The sequence below is a fragment of the Stigmatopora nigra genome, chromosome 14 (genome assembly GCF_051989575.1).
Source record: "Stigmatopora nigra isolate UIUO_SnigA chromosome 14, RoL_Snig_1.1, whole genome shotgun sequence".
In the NCBI taxonomy this organism is placed as follows: domain Eukaryota; kingdom Metazoa; phylum Chordata; class Actinopteri; order Syngnathiformes; family Syngnathidae; genus Stigmatopora; species Stigmatopora nigra.
This window is the reverse complement of record NC_135521.1, coordinates 12,459,675-12,482,119: the sequence shown is the minus strand read 5'-3', so window position 1 is coordinate 12,482,119 and position 22,445 is coordinate 12,459,675. Positions and strand designations below refer to the sequence as shown.

The 22,445-nt window shown below is 38.8% G+C and overlaps 1 protein-coding gene across 3 annotated transcripts in view; it reads left to right on the top strand.

The window, feature by feature from the left end:
- kdrl (kinase insert domain receptor like) overlaps positions 1-22,445 on the top strand; it is a 63,130-nt gene that overhangs the window by 31,845 nt on the left and 8,840 nt on the right. For 2 of the 3 annotated variants that reach the window (XM_077733077.1, XM_077733075.1), the window contains exons 13-24: positions 719-1,003; positions 2,431-2,577; positions 4,502-4,630; positions 7,922-8,028; positions 12,848-12,980; positions 13,039-13,143; positions 16,107-16,220; positions 16,293-16,381; positions 16,450-16,603; positions 19,830-19,927; positions 20,811-20,933; positions 21,009-21,120. In XM_077733077.1, coding sequence (XP_077589203.1) covers positions 719-1,003; positions 2,431-2,577; positions 4,502-4,630; positions 7,922-8,028; positions 12,848-12,980; positions 13,039-13,143; positions 16,107-16,220; positions 16,293-16,381; positions 16,450-16,603; positions 19,830-19,927; positions 20,811-20,933; positions 21,009-21,120 — 1,596 coding nt within the window. The remainder of the gene's footprint in view (positions 1-718; positions 1,004-2,430; positions 2,578-4,501; positions 4,631-7,921; positions 8,029-12,847; positions 12,981-13,038; positions 13,144-16,106; positions 16,221-16,292; positions 16,382-16,449; positions 16,604-19,829; positions 19,928-20,810; positions 20,934-21,008; positions 21,121-22,445) is intronic. The other variant, XM_077733076.1, reaches the window with a different exon arrangement.

Below are 22,445 nucleotides of genomic sequence, written 5' to 3'. Positions count from 1 at the left end.
TTAGCTTTGGCTAGTCCACTCTATCACTAGCCAATCATAGTTGGTGAAAGCGATGTCATATCCCTACGCCTGCTAGAAGGCAATGACGTATCCCTACGCCTGCGAGAAGGCATTGTGGTGTTGCCAACTTCGAAATCTGATTGGTCTTATCGACGCTTGATTAATGCAGCTGAGCCTGCAGAACTGATTGTGAAGGCCTTGAGGCAGATTTCTGACCCTTGCAACAAATAATGGCTGAAATGTGATTGGTTAAATGCTTCAATATGAAAACACACGTCTGGAAGCAGTGCAACTAGGGGGAAAAGCAATGAAAGGAAGCTAACAGACAATTTGGAATTATTTAAAAAGTATTCATGGACAAAATATAATTATCATCTGATTACCACAACGTGTTGAATCAAGAAACGTTGAATTTTTTTCGCGACTCCATTTTTTCAATTTAATTTTGCTGACACTTTTGCAAATGAATATTTAAATCTAACAGAAACCCATATAATTGATTTTCTTGAGTCTAAATGTTGTGTAACTGAATTTCTGCTACTGATTTTTTTTTGCAGTGGGATTTTTTTACAAGAAATTATTTCGCAAAGAAATTTTGGCAATTTAATTTTGATGCTAAGAAATGCTGTTAAAACTATTTCCAACTAAGATAGTACAAAATGTTTCCCTAATTACACAAAAAAAAACAGAAAAATACTGTGTGCCTTCGCCCCCGCAGATCAGTCGGAAGACATTTCCATCCAACCTGAGTTGGCCTATGAGCGTGACAATGTCACTCTGAGCTGCCGCGCATCCCGTTATCTCTACAACGACCTTCGGTGGTTGGACTCCAGGAATCGGACCATCACCTCCGGCGTGTCCCGTCTTCGGTTGGACCGCTACTCCATCACCGTGTCCCTACATGTGCGCATCATCGGCAAAAACAGTACGGCGGGATATAAATGTCGAGCTTTTACGACACAGATGAAGATCCGAGACAAACCTGCCACTTTGAACGTCATCGGTAAGTATATATGAGTTTGACACTCAATTTTATCATTTGCCACGTCAGAGTGGCGGTTTCATTCAAAGAGCCATTATATTAAGTCTACTTAATAGGCTGCCATAATTAATCGACTAATGCATTGACAGCTTTCTGGTTGGTCCTAATAATCTTTTGTAGCCTCTTAATTCCCAATTATTTCTTATCCCATCTCATTTTATGAACCGCTTTATGCTCATTAGGGTTGCGGTGGGTGCTGGAGCCTATCCCAGCTGACTCCGGGCCATAGGTGGGGGACATCCTGAATCAGTGGCCAGCCGATTGCAGGGCACAAGGAGACTAACAACCATTCACGCTTACACTCATACCTAGGGGCAATTTAGAGTGTCCAATCAGCCTACTGTGGATGTTTTTGGAATGTGGGAGGAAACCATAGTACCCGGAGGAAACCAACGCAGGTGGACGTGACCTGGATTTGAACGCAGAACCCCAGAGCTGTGAGTCCGATGCGCTGACCAGTCGCCCCACCGGGTTGGCCAATAATTTCTTATATATTTGAATACTTCATTTTATTCATTCATCTTTTTATTTTTAAATATTATGAGTTTTGATTAAAACGGAAAAACAGTAAATATTCTTTTTTTTAAATGTATTCATTTACATTAAAAATAAAAAAATCAAAACGGGTAAGCATTCAAAATGTACTAGTTATTTTTCTAATTTGAAAATTTAAATTTTTACAATTTAAAAAATGGGGGATAAAAAAAATTATCTAGGAAGAAAATATTCTGTTTTTAGACTTAAAACCAGTGTGAATGGTTGTCCCTCTCCTGTGCAATGTGATCAGCTGGAAACCGATTCAGGGTGTCCCCTACCTCTGGCCCGAAATCACCTGGGATGGGCTCCCTAACCCCCCACGACCCTTGTGAGGATAAAGCGGTAGAGGAATTGAATGAATTAATAAAAATGTTTCCCTGAACTTTTTTCTTCAAGAGGAAAAATATGAATTATTTTTTTAACTATTTTATTTTTTTATTTGAAAATGTAAAGCCATTAATTACATTTTAAAATATATTTCATTTTGTCAAAATAAAGGTGGAAAACAGAAAAGATTATTTTATGGATTTTTAAAATGCCTTTTTGATGAAAGAAATAAATGAAAAACTGGAAATATTAAAATATTAGATTTTTTGTTATTTGAAATAATCGTATTTAATATTTTTTGGTGACCAAAGGGCAAAAGAAATATGTATATCTCCATATAGATAGATATAGAAGATAGGTATATCTGAAATCTCAGTTGGAATTTTAGCCTGAAACATGAAATCACATGACACATATTTTTTCACAGGCCGCACAATGTGACGTGGCAGGTCAGATCTGGCCCTTGCCACTTTCACACCTTTGACTTAAACTGTCACTTGACATTGTGTTTTTGTGATTTTTAGCAAGAGCGCGACCCTGGCTGAGTCAAAATCTCACAGATCTGACTGTGAACAGCAGCAGCACTTTGACATTGATCTGCCTGGCGGGTGGATCTCCGCCCCCCAACGTCACCTGGTACAAAAACGGTGTTCTTGTGGAGGAAGGACAAGGTAAGGAGCCTTTCACTTTATTTTTATTTTAATGTAAAATAATAATATTTATTTATATAGAGTGTTCGTTCACTAGTGAAAAGCGTTGCACGATAACACGCTCGTAAAATAACATAACATAAACAAATTAAATGAACTTGGATTAGGATGCAGACACCACAAAATACATTTCATCTAACCTTACACTAAACTTAATTCTAATTTTGTTTTAAATGTTGATACCTTTCTTCTCCCGGGTTGGCTCTATATGCCTCCCCACCACACTGACTTTCAGATGCAACCTATCGAGGTTTGTTTGCTTTTGTATTCCTTCAAAATATTCCGAAAATGATGCACACAAATGTCCTCACCATTGGATAATGCACAAGCACTTGCCAGGGGGGAAAAAAACACTGAAAGAATGCAACGGTCCGCCCAGTGCTAGTAGAGACATTACACGAGGGAGTTGCGACCAGAAATACAGTGCCCATGATGTTCTTATGAGCAGCCTCTCGCGCCCGCTGTATGCTCATATATCACAATTTGTCTTGTATTTCAAGATAAATATTTCCCCGAAATTTTACCCGTATCTCAGTATGCTTGTATGTCGGGGTAGTATATATATATATATATATATATATATATATATATATATATATATATATATATATATATATATATATATATATATATATATATATATATATATATATATATATATATATATATATATATATATATATATATATATATATATATATATATATATATATATATATATATATATATATATATATATATATATATATATATATATATATATATATATATATATATATATATATATATATATATATATATATATATATATATATATATATATATATATATATATATATATATATATATATATATATATATATATATATATATATATTTATATATTTATATATATATATATATATATATATATATATATATATATATATATATATATACATATATATATATATACATATATATATATATACATATATATATATATACATATATATATATATATATATATACATATACATATATATATATATATATATATATATATATATATATATATATATATATATATATATATATATATATATATATATATATATATATATATATATATATATATATATATATATATATATATATATATATATATATATATATATATATATATATATATATATATATATATATATATATATATATATATATATATGCCATTCTGAAGAAGTCATTGTGTTTATGAGTGTCTCTCTGAGTAAAAGTACAGTATTTATCTCATCTCATTTTCTGAACCGCTTTATCCTAATTAGGGTCGCGGGGGGTGCTGACTCCGGGCCACAGGCCTGAACCGGTGGTCAGCCAATTGCAGGGCACAAGAAGGAAACCCGCACAGGCCTGGGGAGAACATACAAAGTCCACACAGATGGACGTGAACTGAATTTGAACCCAGGACCCCAGAGTAATTTATACTTTAAGAAATTATCAATTTGTATTAGTCTCTGTCTGCACATTTCATCACAGCCATTTTAAAGAGTGATTTTGCATCTTTAGATCATCTTTCAAACCAAAACCATTAAATTGGTGTCCATTTATGTGGGTCTTAATGTGGTCTTTTATAGCTCTCAATTTTTTCTGCCCACACACAAGCATGCAAAGTAGGCTGGTTGAACTCTCCAAAATGCCCTTAAACATGAGTGTCAGCTCGAATGTTTTTTTTGTCTCTTTGTGCTCTGCGATTTGCTAGATTTGTGAGGATAAGTGGTACAGAATATAAATGAATGAATATATATATCCCTCTAAATCACCACCACAAGCCTACAACTAGACTTATCCAGCAAGCTTCGGCGTCTGCTTAAAAGGACTCAGAACATTTTTTTTCTAATGTTCTCAGGAGTCACTCTGAAACCGGATGGCAAGTTAATCACCGACCGGGTAAAGAAGGACGACGAGGGTCTGTACGAGTGCGTGGCCATCAACAGCGAAGGTGTCGTCAAAACCGGTGCTTGGGTTACTGTTCTTGGTAAGCTCGCATCAAACATGTGCCGTAAATCATGTTTCAATTATTAAATATACTAGTATGTACTCTGTTAACTTCTGAGCAGTGCCGGGGAGTTCTGACTTAGTGTCCTTGATCTGAGGACGTGATCTCTGCAAAGTGTTAATACAGCACTGATAGCGGGGAAAATTTGACTGCTCAAAAGTTATAGGGATATTTTCAGGGATGTTCAAACTTTGTTCCTGGGGCCACTTGAAGCCTTGCGCAGTTTTTATTAGACAGCTGCAAATGATGAAAATATCATTGAATATGGCCCACAAAAGAATCTTAAATACAGCCTTCCTTCTGTTGCAACTGTCATGTTTAACACGAGATGATGGTAGTCTCTTAAATAATGCCTGGCCATTATTTATAATCAATTTTATCTTATACAATTTTAGTAAGGCTTTTTAGTAAGGTTGGGGAGAGTGGTTAGCACGTCTAGCATAAAATAGGTACGCTAGCGTCTAACATAACTTACGCCAGCCTAGTGTCATTCTAGTGCCTTTTCCGAGGAGGCGCCTAATGTATTGACAAAAAAAAAGGAAAATATACCCGCAAATGAGACTGCGCCCTATAATACGGTGCGTTTTTTAAGTGTGAAAATACGGAACATTGACAACCTCGCAGTAAAGTCTCTTATGAACTATATACTGTGGTACCTCGAGATACGAGCTTAATTCGTTCTTGGACTGAGCTCGTATGTCGATTGTAACTCAAATGAACGTTTCCCATGGGAATGAACTAAAAACAAATTAATTCGGTCCAACCCTGAAAAAAACACCAAAAACAGGATATCGTATTGGGAAAAATATTTTTATTTGTTCTAATTGGTTTGGCTACCAGACCCTCCCAGTCAAAATGGATGTGGCGTTTATTGCCTTTTAATGGTGACTAATGGGTTAATGCTTAAGTATACATTTTTAAAACCTGATCTTTTATACTTGAGTCTGATCCTCCTGTCAACAAACAAGAGTGGCCTCTCATCCAATTTTTTTCTGAAACGTTTGGACACCCCTTTTCTTAGAAGAATGAAATAAGCAAAACATTCACATGATATTTACATGAACTAACGTGAAGTATTAATTGCACATCATCCAAGTGTCATGAGTTTCAAGTTTTTGTTTGACTCATTCATAAACAAACAATTGTGCTGATCTTTAATTACCAGCATGCCTTCGGGTGGCCTTTTTTAAAATATCTATAAAAAAATTAGCTCTTTTGTAAATTTGGTTGATGGCTAATTATTTCCCAATGTCATCATTTTCATGATTTTTGAAAATGTGTGTATGGGTGATGTGGTGACTTTTTTTTGATGGTTTAGATTTCAAATCACCAGTTTTTTTGTTTACTTGGCATGTACAAAAAATGGCAGCACTAGAAAGAATTTATGTACTTTTCATTTTTTTTTCACATATATGTCAGGGATCTACATTCAATTTTTAAGCCACCGGCCCATAAAATAGGTAACCCATCCATTTTACCTGCCCGAGGTGGCAATCCACCTGCCCTAATTTATAACATAATACCAAATACAGATATGGTGATATATTTTATATAGTACCGGTACAAAGGCGAGGAGCAGATGAAATCCCAAACTGAACACGATTGAGGCGCCTGCCTTTTCACAATTAACTTGAAGGGGGAAAATGTGAAAGTATACCTGGCCCATTCATTTTTGTTATCCAAATTAAGATCAATTACATCATATTCTAAATTAGGGACTGTTATGTACTCCACTGTATACACTCACAAACCTATGGCCGTTTTGGCTCCGCTCACACTGATCAAGTGTCTTGTTTGTATTGTCACTCAAATTGGGTATGTAGTCACACGTATGTCTTACTTCCTTATGTGGTCCTTGTGTTTGCTTTTAGAAACAGATGTTCCTTTGTTCTGTAGACATTTCAAAGTTTTAGCCTGGGGCTAGAATCATGCAGTTGTTCTCGGGCCCCTGAGTGGGGGGACGGTTTAATTGCCAAGACGAGCTGGCCTCAGATTTCTGGGGTCATGGGTTCTATCCCAGGTCCTCACATTGAGGAACTTGCATGTGCTCCCAGGTCTTACGTGGGTTTTCTCCAGGTACTCAGGTTTCCTTGTATTTGTTAACGAAAAAAGAAAAGACAGGTTTTGTTTGTCAATTGTCAATTGGTTTTGAGTTCCAGGCATGTGCCGCACAGACAGAGAAGGTGCTCTGGCTGTAAGCACTCTTTTTGAAGGGAACTACACATTCACCTCTAGAGACAGCCATTGTTAATGTGTTGGGATTTTTTGGTACAAAATCTTGCATTAGAGGAGGAGCATTGTGTTGGAAGATTTTGTAAACTAAGATGACATCTGAATATTTAAGTTTTTTTTCCAGTTCAGGCATTTGTGTTTTCTGAATATCTGACAATGGTGGTGCGTTTTTGGCTTTCTGTCCAATACTTTCAAAGCTTGCTTATAAATGGTTTCAATTGGATTTTAGTGTTGTTTTGCAGGCCGATGACCAACTTGTTAGGCAGTAAGTCATGTGTGATAAAACCTGTAGAGTAAAGCTAAAGCACAGAGGATAAGCGGCCCCGGCACAAAAGAAAACCGCCCGTGCATGGCAAATAATCGCTTAAAAAGGCCCTTCTTGCAGGGGCGAGTGCACACTTGGAAATATGACTGAAGCTTTTCAGATTTTATTTTAAAGCGACTGCCATGCTTCCAAATGCTGCCCAGGGCACTCATTTGCCAGGGAACAGAGCTTTTGGAGAAGATACCCATCATTTTCTCCCAGACCGTTGTGTCCAATGATTGAACAGTGTTTGCGCATGTGTAATTTTTTGTCAAACACTGGGACGGTTAGGCAAAAAAAGTATTTTGCTCCAGACACAAGAAAGCAAACAAACTATGGAATTTCCATAGGGCTAGTTATATTTTAACCAGCTTGCCTTTTATAACAAAATTAAGAAAAATGCAATGAGATATTCGTGTTGGGCCTTTGTTTGAAAAAGTAGGTTCCAAGAAATAGAAGTGTCAAAAATTTTGATCAAGGGTCACGAGTCATAGACGAGAGGGGTGGGAGTTTGTGAAGCAGGCTGGGGATTGGAATGGAGTGGGAATTTTTTCTCTGAGATCAGGAGGACGCAGTTGTGAAAATCGACTCCTAATTTGTGTGCTAGTGTGTGTAACCGCCAAGAACCAAGAATTTGTCATGCCACTTTTATGTTTTTCCTTGAGATGATTGTTGTGTAAAGTATGATTTAGCTCACTGTAGTTCTTGGTGGTTTACAATCCATATCTCTACAGGAGAGGAGGGGAAACCAAACGTGGAGGTTATCATTTTGGTGTGCACTGGTGTGGCCGCCACCTTCCTGTGGCTCATGCTCATCCTCTTCATCCGCAAGTTGAGGAAGGTAAGATGCTGTAAACAATGTACTTTCTTTGCAAAGTTTGAAATACATAATGAGTAGATTTTGTAGTTCATCAATCAGCCAGTTGCAAAAATCCAATGAATGCTGTAATTGTTCAGTGCTTGCCCATTCGAGATCGACAAGTAGACAACCCATTTTCTCAAATGTATAAACTGAAAAGAAAATACACTTAAATACCACTCAAAATTAGTTTTTATACTTAAAAAATGCACACATACAAATGACATTTAGTAACATGAAAACAATCTTAATATACCCAAGGAAAAAAATAGACTTTCATGTTTCATCAAAAACAAAACATTTTTCATTGTGCTTTCTAAAACATTTTGAATCATTTGCTTTCGAAAATGGCTTGGTTTTATTAAAATGTTAACCTTTTTACAAAAAAATCACAACCCTAACCCCTTCATGTGAACTCTACAACTGGGCTGGTTCTCCTATGAATGTATTGAAAAAGGAACTACGACCACCTGGCTTGCTCCCTTAACATCTCATCAGCGATTTTAAAGCACAACAGAAGAGTGTGCTTGCTTTCCATACACTAACCCAGAACCAACAGGCGGCAATAAGTCCACAATTAATTAACCCCATATGGTGAAACGTACCATACTGCATTCATGAATTTTAAACAGTGAAATATTTTCATTCCCTGATACAAACTGATGTATCATATGAATATTATACATATTGATGACAACTTTTTTTTTCATTTTCTAAACCGCTTTATCCTCATTAGAGTCATGGGGGGTGCTGGACCCTATCACAGCTGATTTTGGGGCCAGAGGCGGGGGACACCCTGAAGTGGTGGCCAGCCAATCGCAGGGCACAAGGAAATGGACAACCATTCACACTCACACTCTTACCTAGGGGCAATTTAGTGTCCAATTAGCCTACCATGCCTTGCATATTTGAAATGTTGGAGTTTTTTTGTTCTGAGGGACCATTAAATTCCTACTGTCACGGACTTTTACGCACAAATTATATGATAAAATCTCGACAAAGATTCAAAGAACAAACCAAGTCAGATTTGGACACCTGACTCCATGTGGACTAAATTACAGGTTAAACTACCCTAAAGGTGGCCCATATCTGAGTTATAGACAATACATTCTTACCTCTATTTATGAAGTTAATTGGTTCCAGAACTTTCTTCGTAATTTGAATTTTTGTGTAAATTCTGTAATTCATTCAACGGTCCTCCAAAAAACTCCTAACTAAACCCCTTAAAGATCATCAATGAGTCCCACTTTTGTATTAAAGAATCGAACAAAACAAAATTGAAAAAGGATAAGAAAATTATTTTTTTGTGTATTAAAATGATTAACAAGAATGCACAAATATTCTAGTCATGCTGTGGTACAATACAGTACAGTAAGGGGGAAGCCAATGTTAGTACATGAACACATTTGAGTTGGAGTTGGATTTCTTTAATAAAGGGACAGTACATATCAATGCACATATACATGTTCATGTTAATGAACATATATATGTAAATATGTAAGCTTATAGCCTGTGGCTAATTTCCATCTTTCGTCCCTTGTGCATGTTGAAGATGAACGATGAGACACACACACACACACACACACACACACACACACACACACAGACATAAGTAGCACAGTACTAAGCAGCATTATGATCACAATTTTGATCGTCTAACATCCAGGCTTTATGATGATTGAAGAGGTTCAGAGACGGGAGTTCACGTAGGGTAATTGGTATTGAGTTCCAGGAATGTGAGGCACGAACAAAGAAAGTACTTTGCTAAATACACTCTTTCTAAAGGGAAGTACACAGTCACCTCTAGAGCCAGCCCTTGTTGATCTGTTTGGAATTGTTTTATTTTTTTATTTTATTTTTTTATACATTTTTGCAGTGGAGGAATAGCATTGTAATGGAAGATTTTATAAACCAAGGTGGCATCCGTATATTTAGAGGCAAGGTCCCAATTCAAGCATTTTATTTTTTTATATATCTGGATGTGATGGTACGTATAAACAGTTTCAATTGCTTTTAGTGTTGTCTAGCAGGCGTATGACAAACTTGTTAAGCAGTAAGTTATGTTAGATATGATCATTGTGTCAACATAGAGTTTTGCTGACTCAGGAGTTAAATTGTTTCTATTGAACCTAAAATTTGGAAACATTTGATTTAATTCTATTCAGTGTTTTTTAATCTGTCGTTTAAAGACAGGTCATGAGTCAAGAGACATTCCTAGGTATTCAAATACTACATTAATTGTTTTACCTTTTTTCATTGATGCCTGGATAGCTACATTTAACCATAGGAGGTGATTCATTTATGTTGGTTTAGCTATTATGTTTTTTGTGAATGTAGTTAATATTTAAATCTCCAAACAAGAAAATTTCATTTCTTGTGTCACAAAGCAGGGCCCGAAGCTCCATAAAGAATGCATTAGAAGTGACTGGATATCACTTTTAATTCAAATTAAGATAACGCAAAATAAAATAACACAAAATAAAATAACGCAAAATAAAATAACGCAAAATAAAATAACGCAAAATAAAATAACGCAAAATAAAATAATGCAAAATAAAATAACGCTGAATAAAATAACGCTGAATAAAATAACGCTGAATAAAATAACGCTGAATAAAATAACGCTGAATAAAATAACGCAAAATAAAATAACGCAAAATAAAATAACGCAAAAATAAAATGACGCAAAACAAAATGACAGGTACTGGAATTGTGTTTACTTTTTGAGGGATTTGGTAACTTGGAACTTTTTCATATATTGCCTATCAATCTGTTTTGTAACCTGAAAATTTTGTACCTAGAGACAATCATAAGTGGAGGTACAACTGTATTCTATTTTTTTCAAATTTAGAATGATCTACCCGCCCCGTGTTGTAGTGGTTCACTCACCTGACTTGGGTGTGGGCAGGCGCAGGTGGTATGAGCCGCACTCATACCACCTGCGCCTGCCCACACCCAAGTCAGGTGAGTGAACCATAACCCCATAACCCTTTCGCGCATGGGCGGTATGGAAGATGAATGAATGTATGAATGATCTATTTCTAATTTGTAATATATATTTTTAATAGTTCTTTCGCGCATGAAGAATGTGATGACGCAAATGATGTCATACACTGACCCCTGTGAAATTGTACCTCTTCGCCAATTCCAATACATCAGCTGCACATAAAAGTTTAAGTCTTTCAGTTTGATCTCTGATCAAATGAAACTCACTTCAAAAACGACACTCATGGTGCCATTAAATTAGAACACGTTTACAATGTTCCTTCCACAGAACACCAGGTATCCATTTTTCATTCCCCTCAAAAACCCAATTGCATCTATTCATTCATCTTTCATTCGTCTTATCTTCACAAGGATAGTAGGGGGATCTGAATCGAATCTCAATCACTATTCACCAAAAAAATAATGATTGTGTCCGGAACTGAGCATAAAATTCTTATTTGATGGCTAATCGGACAACAATATGCTTTGTGTTTTACTTACTTTCTTTATACAACAGATAACAGGAAGCTGCTGTAAAACTATTTGACAGTGCCCTGTAACCTGACAATAAAACTCATTAATTGATGATGTGAAAAGCCAAACTAACAGCTAGGATGCAATTGGCTAGGCAGTGAATGAGAAACAATGCTATACCTTTGTTCTCATCGTGATTTTAACAACAAAATACAGTATGAGCACATACAGTGGTATCTCTACTAATTTTCCTAAAATTTCCACAGCATATATTGTCACACTGTGATGGCACAATTAGTGAATACTTTGATAACAAGTCCGCTTCTTATTTTCATAAATAACTCTCTTATGGACCGTGATGAAGAACACAGGCTAAAGTTGCATTAATATTACTCGGAAAACTTCTGAAACTGCTTTACAGTTCTGTGACGATGGAACAAGGGTCGAAGGCCCACGAAAAGATAATGCAGGTCCCCCCCGAGGCAATAGGAGGCAAGTGGGGTATTGAGAGATAGTGAATAGGAGGCTAGAGAGATGCTGGTAGATAGCCAAAGGGAAAGCAACACGGCAATTTTAAAATACAGTGGTACCTCTACCCACAAAATTCATTGTCCCAGCCAACAAGGGGCACCCGGCGGGGACAGCCTGAGTTGGTGACCAGCCAATTACAGCATCTAAACATCTTTAAGTAATGAAATCAATACAACTTGGCATTAAATTAAACGTGCAATATAACTCATGGATGCATAACAGTACCCACTTCTTTTTTTCATCCGGTTATTTCAAATAAACAACAAAGTTTGCTTTAACCACACTTGGGGGGAAAAAAAAAGAAAAACTGAGTATTGGTGTTGGAAAAGGGTCAATGGGAGGCCAGTGGATAGTAGAGTGATCATCGAGCAGGAGGCAACACTAGTACCACAGCAATTTCAAAATGAAATAACGGATAAAAAGACATGTGTTGACGTTTTCTAGGATTTCGTAACTTGGACCTTTTCGACTATTGGAAACGTAAATAAGCATATCAAAGGGTTTCATAACCTGAAAATGTTCATATGTAGAAGCATTCGTACTAGGATGTACAAGTGTAATGTATGTTTTTTCATTTCGGGGGATGTTTGAATTTATTAAACTTTGAGTTTCCTGACTTGAATTTCTTTCATTTCATATAACAAAATGTTCCCGTTGAGGTTTTAATAACCTGAATGTTGTATGTTGAGACGTACGTAAGTAGAAGTATCACTTTAGCTGAGTTTTTGGACACGCATGTCACCTCGCAAAACCAGGTATTAACTGGCCAAAAAACTGAACATGCCTGATGCAGTTATCCTGTCCTACTTAGCAGGAACCATCGCACTACAAAATGGGCCCATCCATTATCATCGACCCCGACGAGTGTCCACCAGATGAGCAGAATGACCTCCTCCAGTATGATGGCAGCAAATGGGAGTTTCCACGTGATCGTCTACGCCTAGGTCTGTATGACACGAAACCGGCCATTTAAATAGACCCTAACTCTTCTCTATTCGCCAGGCAAAACTCTGGGCCACGGCGCCTTCGGGAAAGTGGTGGAAGCTTCAGCCTTTGGGATCGACAAACTCTCCGCTTGCAAGACGGTTGCAGTCAAAATGCTGAAAGGTTCTGGCAGTTTTATTCATGTATTTTAATACGACACCACCGGCAAGGGAATCTATCCGTGTAGAAATTCTTGATTACTTAACATTTTAGGTTCATCTGGGGGTAACACCGACATCAACTGGCTTGCATTAACTTCACATTTGGATTGTTATGTACAGCAGATGATCGAATTCATCCCAGGATGGACTTTGCGCACAAAACCCACACCGCATTTACTTCAAAATGCCTTTCACCGAGTGCTTTTTTTATACTAGATAAAAATTCGTCTCTCCAAGAATATTTTACTCATTAACATCATTAATGTACAAGACTTCCAAGTATCTCAATAACAGCCACTTGCTCATTTTTTAAATACATTTTTGTTTTAATCTTGTAGCTCGTAGCTCAATTACTTCCGCTTTCTCGTATTTGGAATTAATTCATTCTCATGCGAACTACGTTCAGGAAATTCTAGACTAGAATAAATTAATTTGAACAACAACCACAAATATAAATTAATTTGAAAAACGGCCAGGGCAGCCTGGCGGATGAGTGGTTAGCGCGTCAGCCTCACAGTGGGGGACATGCGATCAAATTGGTCGGTCCACCTGCGCGGAGTTTGTACGGTCTCATCGGAGCTGCGTGGGTTTTCTCCTGGTGCTCCGGTTTCCTCCCACATTTTAAAGACATGCATGGTAGGCCAATTGGACAATCTAAATTGCCCTTAGCTATGAGTGTGAGTGTGAATGGTTGTTTGTCTCCTTGTGCCCTGCGATTGACTGGCCACCGATTAAGGGTGTTCCCTGCCCCTGGCCCAAAGTCGTCTGGGATAGGCTCCAGCACCCCCGACGACCCTAATGAGGATAAAGCGTTTCAGAAAATGAGATGAGAGATGGGAAACGGCCAGGGCTTTTTTTTTAAGGTGAATGCAATAAGCTTCCGTAGTTAAATGCACTTTCTGGCTTGTTAGTTGCACTGTAGGTGAACTTTAATGGAAAACAGCAGACCTTCGCGCTGACTGGCTTTGGTGTGCGAACAGAGACTTTGTAGGTCATAAAAATCTGGCGGAGCCCAGCAACATAAAAGTGTTTAAACCCTAAACCCTTGCCAAATCAAGCTGGTCCGCCTTTTGCGGTTAAGTTTTATCAATGCACGACATCAAATTCCAAAGTCATTGCGTTGATGATAACTTCTCGAAGAATTTGCTACTCGAGACACCTGGAATAGACTCTGCGCCCAGATTAAGGAGAGCCGCTTTTTTCTTTCCAGTTTAGATAATTCAGTCTTGGGCGCCAGTGTCAAAGTCAAAGCTCTGAGGCCAGATCCGGGGCACTAAATCATCAGTCAGTTTGGGGGATTTGTGTCCAAAATATGCTATGCTATTTGTACATTTATTTTCTGAACCCCTTATCCTAACAAGAGTCGCGGGGGGTGCTAAAGCCTATCCCAGCTAACTGCGGGCACCAGGCGGAGGACACTTTGAATCGGTAGCCACCCAATTGTAGGGCACAAGGAGATGGACAAACATTCACGTTCATACCCAGACCTAGTGGCAATTTAAAGTGTTCAACCAGCCTACCCTGCATGTTTTGGGATGTTGGAGGAAACCGGAGTACCTGGAGAAAAAACACGCAAGCCCGGCAGGAAAATGCAAAATTCACACAGTGACGACCAACCTTGGGATCGAAACCTCGACAGAACTATGAGCCTGACACGCTAACCACTCAGCAAATGGACTGCCTATATACATACTATGCTATCAATTTGAAATTACTAGCTAAAATATTTCAAAGCACCTCAATTGAGGTGCCTTAGGGGTCCCCAACCACCAGTCTGCACACCAGACCGCAAGCCACTTGGTGCCGGTCCACCAGGGAAATAAAGCACTGTCAACACTCAACTATGGAGAACCTAAACCAGTGGTTCTTAATGTTGTTGGAGTTACCGAACCCCACCAGTTTCATGTGCCTATTCACCGAACCCCACCAGTTTTATATGCACATTCACCGAACCCCACCCATTTCATATGCACATACACTGAACCCCACCAGTTTCATATGCCTATTCACCGTACCCCACCAGTTTCATACGCGCATTCACGGAAACCCACCAGTTTCCTATGCGCATTTGCTGAACCCTACTTTAATGTGAAATAAAATATGATTTTTTTTTAAATTCAAGATGTGTAAATTCCTCGCAACACTGATTAGTCAAGCAATGTCACATGATCATCTGCAGTCATTGATGGTCAAGCTGAGCATGTTGTTGTGAATAGAGATGATGAGAAGATATGTCTTGACCTCTGTGGCAGAGGCTCCACCGAACCACTGAGACCGACTCACAAAAACCCCTAGGATTCGATCGAACCTAAGTCAATGGTACCTGCCCCTCAGGATTGCCAGATCACAAAGACTTCAAACCAGTCAAACCGTTAAAATAACTCACTTAGTTTGGTGGGAGCCCGGCCGATCTGTCAACACTAGAGCTAAGCATACACACACTCCCTCATGTTCTCTTCATATGAGAAATTTGGTTGGCGGCGCACTATTAGAATACTGTATTACCAGATTTTCACCGAGTTACCGCAGTTTATAGCACAGAAACCTAGTCAATATGTACGTAATGCATTTTCTTGATTTTTTTTTTTGCCAGGTTTCGGGACGCTAGAAAAGTGGCTTTCGTACCAGCTTCTCAGCGAAATTAGTACAGCCCTTTTAGTCTTGTCCTACTACTTAAAATGTGAAAGTTGTGATAATAATAATAATAATAATAATAATGAATAAACCTGCTTGGGACTTGTTTCTTTGGCCGCTGTGTTGCGTTCCCTTCCTCTACCATTCACAGTCATGAATGTCCAAACTGACCAGTCATTGTGCCCGCCAGTCTGCGAGAAAAGAGCTTTACCAGTCCGTGTTTTAAAAAAAAAGTTGAGGAACATGCATTAACTGCCATCTGAATGCCATTATGCTTAACCCATCACACAGGAGGTGCCACATCCAATGAACGCAAAGCCCTGATGTCGGAGCTGAAGATTCTCATTCACATAGGACACCACCTCAATGTGGTCAACCTGCTTGGCGCCTGCACCCGACCAGGAGGTGAACCAACCCTAACTATATTCGCACCTTCAAACCGGCAGGCGCTGACCCTCTCCCGTCTTGCCCGGATAGGTCCGTTAATGATGATTGTTGAGTTCTGCAAATACGGCAATCTATCCAATTACTTGAGAGGAAAGAGAGACGACTTTGTGTTCCACAAGGTGAGTGTACATTACAACCCCTGAGAAAGTTTTCTTTGCTTTCAACTAGCTCTGTATTTTATGTCCAGCGTCAGGACGGCGAAGCTCTGCAGTCGGGAATGGTGTCTGAACTGAGCGACTTGATGAAACGTCGCTTAGAGAGCGTGGCTAGCACAGGAAGCTCAGCCAGCTCCGGTTTCATTGAAGATAAGAGCTACTGCGACTCGGAAGAGGAGGAAGAAGGTAACCAAAGCAAATTCTCAACTTCCTACCAGTCACTGCCTTCACGTCCTTTGAGAATGGATGAACATTTATTCATTCGCCCTTCCCAGTAAAATAGCTTGTAGTTCTAGCACAATCAATGGCACTGAAAGATGAAAATGAACGACATTCATTCGCCGCCTCGCTTTCAAAATGGATTGGACATTTAGCACAGTCAATGCCTGTCAGCATTCGCATTCAGTCCTCTAATTTTACATTCATTTGGATATTTTGCAAATGAAACCCTAAATGTGACGCAAGTTAACCGTGCTAATTTTACCTTCTTAGAATTACCCATTGCCTGTTCAATAGTCCCCATGATAGGCAGTTAATGATACAATGAAGAAACTCTCACACAGTTTACAATTGGTCCCAACTATATTAGATTCCAGAGATATTGAAAAAGCACAAAACACAGGATCTTACCCTAGGAAGTGTAAGTTAAGTTACAGGAAATGTCAGTGCCTCCCTCACCTCCTTTAAGATGTACCGTATTGACCCGAACATAAGATGGCCATGATTTTAAGACTCGAGTTTGAAAAAAGACTTTATGAACACCAAATTTAAATTTTATACAGAAAAATAATTACAGTACATCAGAAACAAATGATTATAATGAAAAAAAATGAAAATCAGACATAGGCATTGTCGTCATCATTGACTTGACAAAAAGCCTAGTAGTCATCATACCCTCAGCAACGTATGACGAAATTGTATAGTGCTTCTCCACAAGTTCGTCTTTCCAGTCAAGACCCATTTATGACATTTATTTATGACATATTCATACTTGTTAGCTCTCCGCCTCCTTGAGCGCCATCAAATCAAAAATCAAAATCAAAAAATCAATAACAATATGTTCGAGAGAAAAAGCATGTTATTTTGCCTCATTCAAATCATGTAAAAACTGTCGATCACATCTTAATATATGTCAACTAAAGTGCAATCACATTTGTAAATGAATGGCTTCTGGTTTTCCGTGACCAGACGTTTGGTCGACGGACATTTGGTCGACGGATTCACTCGCTCTCAAAATTATAATCATGAGAGAGAGAGAGTTTACTGTTGAAAGCGATCAACCAGGTAATCTCTTGCTTTCAAAAACTTTATTATGCCCGTCGACCAAACGTCCGTCGACCAAACGTCCGTCGACCAAACGTCCGTCGACCAAACGTCCGTCGACCAAACGTCCGGGTACCCTGGTTTTCAAGTGTAAATTAACAAATCTACTGTGATAAAAAAAACTAAATTTCAATATCTTCATTCACCATAAGAATCAAGTCTAACTCTAACTGTAGTCTTTTATTTTCTCCTCCTTTCTTTCTTACCATTCTTTTTAAAATTTTCTGCTCAGTGATTTCACTTCTCCTTCTTCTCCATGACAGGAGTTCGCTTTGAATTGAATACTTTTATTGTCATTATACCAGTATAATAAAATTGAAAGCTTCCACCATGCAGAGCACAAATATCAACAAGAAACAAACAAACAAATAAATAGTAGTCCAAGTGAGATCAGCAGAGCGGAGTGGCTTTGTTCATTCTAAAGTCCAGGATGAAGTCCAAAGATTTTGGAGACATTCAGTGCCAAGTTGTTGATAGCGCACCATTCGCTGAATCTATGGGGAGTTCAGTTCAGCATTCACTTTGAAGATGTGTTGCGCCATCTAGCGTTGTGAATAGGTAAAATGTCTCGACCCCGCATTTAAGACAACCTACATTTTCAGTCTTATTTCAATGCAAAAAACAGCGTCTTATATTTGGGCCAATACGGTATGAATACACGACTACAAAGCCATTACATTTGAAATGCCCTAGTGTGGTGGACAAATCAATCACGTAGAATCCAGGCATTATTATCTCTGAGGTCATTTCATGGCCCTTTCTGGCAGTCCTTAGATGACCATATTGGGCTGTCTGGTCAGGGTTGCGGAGTTCTCGCCTAGGCTTTCATTAATTAAGACAAGTCGCGTTTGCAAAAATATGTTCTACTCTGAGGGACTTCCAACTCATTTTTCTTTGCAAAACATTATTTAATTACTGCCAATGGACCCACTTCTGGCTCTCCTGAGGAACAAACAACCCCCTCCGATTGTTTTGCCGTCTATTTCCTCCTTCTGTTCAGCAATACAATCGGTCGAGCAGGCGGCCGCTAATACCCCTCCTCTTCATCGGGGCGTCTTTGTTTCCTGCCTTTCTTTCTTGTCGGCCGTGGTGTTCCGGAAGGTGTTGTCTTGCTTTGATTAGTTGTTTACTCAGGCGGGCCATCTTTCGGGCGGGCTTTTCGGGCTCTCAACCCACACCCTTTGCTAGTTTCACCTGACCCGTTGTGATGATTTAGGCTTTGTTTAGACTGGCAGCCTAAATCAGATTTTGACCTTATCCAGATTTAACCGGATGGCTCTTTTGTAGTGTGAACAATCATAAAGCACAGAAATCTGATTTCTATTGTGTACACCAAAATGATTTCTGGATAAAAGTAAGGAGACTTGACAAAATATGGGTTGCTAAAAAAAGGGGGGTCCAAAGCATCAATTGATTATAGTTGTGAAATAGTATTTGGACAAAATATAAGCACAGAGGCGTGACCGGACGTTTGGTCGCCGGTCTTCTGGTCGCCAGTCTTTTAGTCGTCGGTCTTTTGCTCCTGGTCAAATGTACTTAGATATTAAACGGTACATACATTTTAAACTCTCGCTTGTAGATATTAAACTCTCTCTCTTAGATATTAAACTCTCTCTCTCTTACATATTAAACTCTCTCTCATGAATATAATTTTGAGAGCTGGTTTCAACAGCAAACTCTCTGTCACCATTTGACTGGTGACCAAAAGGGACCAAAAGACCGGCGACCAAAAGACTGGCGACCAAAAGACCGGCGCCCAAAAGATCGGCGACCAAAAGACCGGCGACCAAAAGACCGGCGACCAAAAGACCGGCGACCAAAAGACCGGCGACCAAAAGACCGGCGACCAAAAGACCGGCGACCAAAAGACCGGCGACCAAAAGACCGGCGACCAAAAGACCGGCGACTAAAAGACCGGCGACCAAAAGACCGGCGACCAAAAGACCGGCGACCAAACGTCCGAGCACCGTTAACTTTTGTCTCTGACAATAAAAAATCAATTTAATTCATATTATATTTGAAAGTGAGTTATGTGTTCACTCCTATTTCAATGAAAAAACATTTTGGTTTTCTTGTGTTTGTTTTGCAGAATCTGAGGATTTATACAAGCGACTTTTGACTTTGGAAGATTTGATTTGCTACAGTTTTCAAGTGGCAAAGGGCATGGAGTTCTTGGCCTCTCGCAAGGTATTCAAAACCATTTTATGTGAATTCATTGACTGCCATTGACGGCAGTAGATCTTCGAACCATTTGAGCTAGAGGGGTTCTTAGTCAGGCAGTCAGTTATTTTCAACACAGCTGGTCCTTGTCAGGGTCATGGTGTGCTAGAGCCTATCCCAGGAGACTTCAGGCAAAAGTCGGACTATACCATAGAGGGGTCGCCAGTCAGTCGTAAGGCAATTTGAACTTACAATAACATCATCCCTGAGTGGGAATTTATCCCACGCTGCCCCTACTGAAGTCAGTCAGTCATTTAAGAAGTAATGTTGTCCATTCACATTTGTGATTTTTGTGTTTATTATTATTATTTTTTTAATCTAAAAATAATTTAAAAAATCTCATTTCGATCATTTTAGATATGATTCAGTCTCAGGCGCCAATATCCAAGTCCAAGGCTGGGAGCCAGATCTGGTCCACTCACTCATCAGTTTGATTTGGGGAATTGTGTCCAAAATATGCTATACTATTCATCATTCATTCTCTGAGCTGCTAACAAGGGTCGCGGTTGGTTAAACACATTAAAGTGTGTGTGTATCGTATTTTCATTTAAGTTAAATTTAATGTTATTGTTTCAAGCGCGTTGCACTCACAGTCCCGGAACGCATATCACTCGTATCTCAAGGTATTAGTGCATTTGTAAAAAATCCAGTCGCACAAAATGCAGACTTGTAGTTGTGAAAAATTCAGCGCAAAACAGCTATACAGACAAAAGTTGTTGCAAAAATTCTTTAATAAAAATTGAGCCCATACAGCCAATCCTTTGCCTATATGGATTTGACATAGATGAGCGTCAATGCCAGCAAATGATTGAAATTAAGTCTAACCCCATCACATTTTTTTTGTGCTCAGTGCATCCATCGAGATTTGGCTGCTCGAAACATCCTCCTATCCGAGAACAACGTGGTGAAAATTTGCGATTTTGGACTCGCCAGAGATATCTACAAGGACCCTGATTATGTGCGCAAAGGAGATGTGAGTCAGCGGCTAATCGAAAAATATGGACCATGTGCGGTAGGATACTAAATTAGAATTTTTAACCTTTTCCAGGCCCGGCTACCACTCAAATGGATGGCTCCGGAGGCCATTTTCGACAAGATTTACACCACTCAGAGCGACGTATGGTCCTTTGGCGTTCTCATGTGGGAAATCTTCTCCTTGGGTAGATACCATGATGACCATTTTTTTTCATTCATTCATTTTTTATACCGCTTATCCTCACAAGGTTCATGGGCCATTATGACCACCATGCCTCATATCTCATAGCATGTATTTTCTGCACTATAAGGTGCACTGGATTATAAAGCGTACTTAAAAGAATGACCTATCTTAAAATGTGTTTCACAAATAAAGCACACCCCGTTATAAAATGCCGTAGTGGTAGTGCTGGTAAGTGTTGGCAGTGGTTGTAGTAGTAATAGGGGATTACATTATACATCCACTAGATCAGGGGTGGGCAAACTATTCCACAATTTTCTTTCCAACCTATAAAAGACAACCTTTCCACGAATCTGGTATCTTAGAAGTGCAATCAGTAGATTGCAGTCAGGTTCCAGTACAATCCTCATTGGTTAAACTGTCTGTTGTAATAAAAACCTGCACAAACCGCTTTCCGGTTTTGAGAAAATATACGTCTTCGAGTTGCGTCTTATATTGCAGAAAATACGGTTTCTCACAATTCTTTACCAAAATTCCAAATGGATGTTTTGGGGGATTTTTTAGTAATATACCATTTATTCTGATAAAATGTGCAGATTTTCAAGAGATGTTTGACAAGTGTAAACTGTATGAAGTCTACACGGAACATGAAACCGTTGAGGGACTCAATATTTGTATAGAACAAGGGTCTCCAACTCCGGTCCTCAAAGACCCCATTCCAGTCTGTTTTCCATATCCTCTACCACACCTGAATCAAATGATAACTCATCAGGAAGATGTCTACAAGCTTAAGAACAATCCTGATTATTTGATTCAGGTGTGTGTGTTCATGGAGGGACACATGAAAGACAGACTGGATGAGACCCCTTCGAGGTTTGGAGTTGGAGACCCCTGGTTTAGAAGAACACAGTGGCGGTCCGTGCATTTCCTCGTGAAGCCTTAAGCAAAAACTATTTTATGGCTAATACAAATCTACTGCAGCTACAGCTGCTACACATAAAAATAAGCAATAAATCAATATCAGATACAGTTTGGTAGCTTTGGCTAGTCCACTCTATCACTAGCCAATCGTAGTTCGTGAAAGTGATGACGCATCCCTACGCCTACGAGAAGGCAATGACATATCCCTACGCCTGCAAAAAGGCATTGTGGTGTTGCCAACTCGAAATCTGATTGGTTAAAGCAACAGTCTTATTGACGCTTGTTTAATGCAGCAGAGCCTGCAGAACTGATTGTGGCGGTTTTGAGGCAGATTTCTGACCCTGGCAATAAATAATGGCTGAAATTTGATTGGTTAATGCTTCTATATGAAAACACACATCTGGAAGC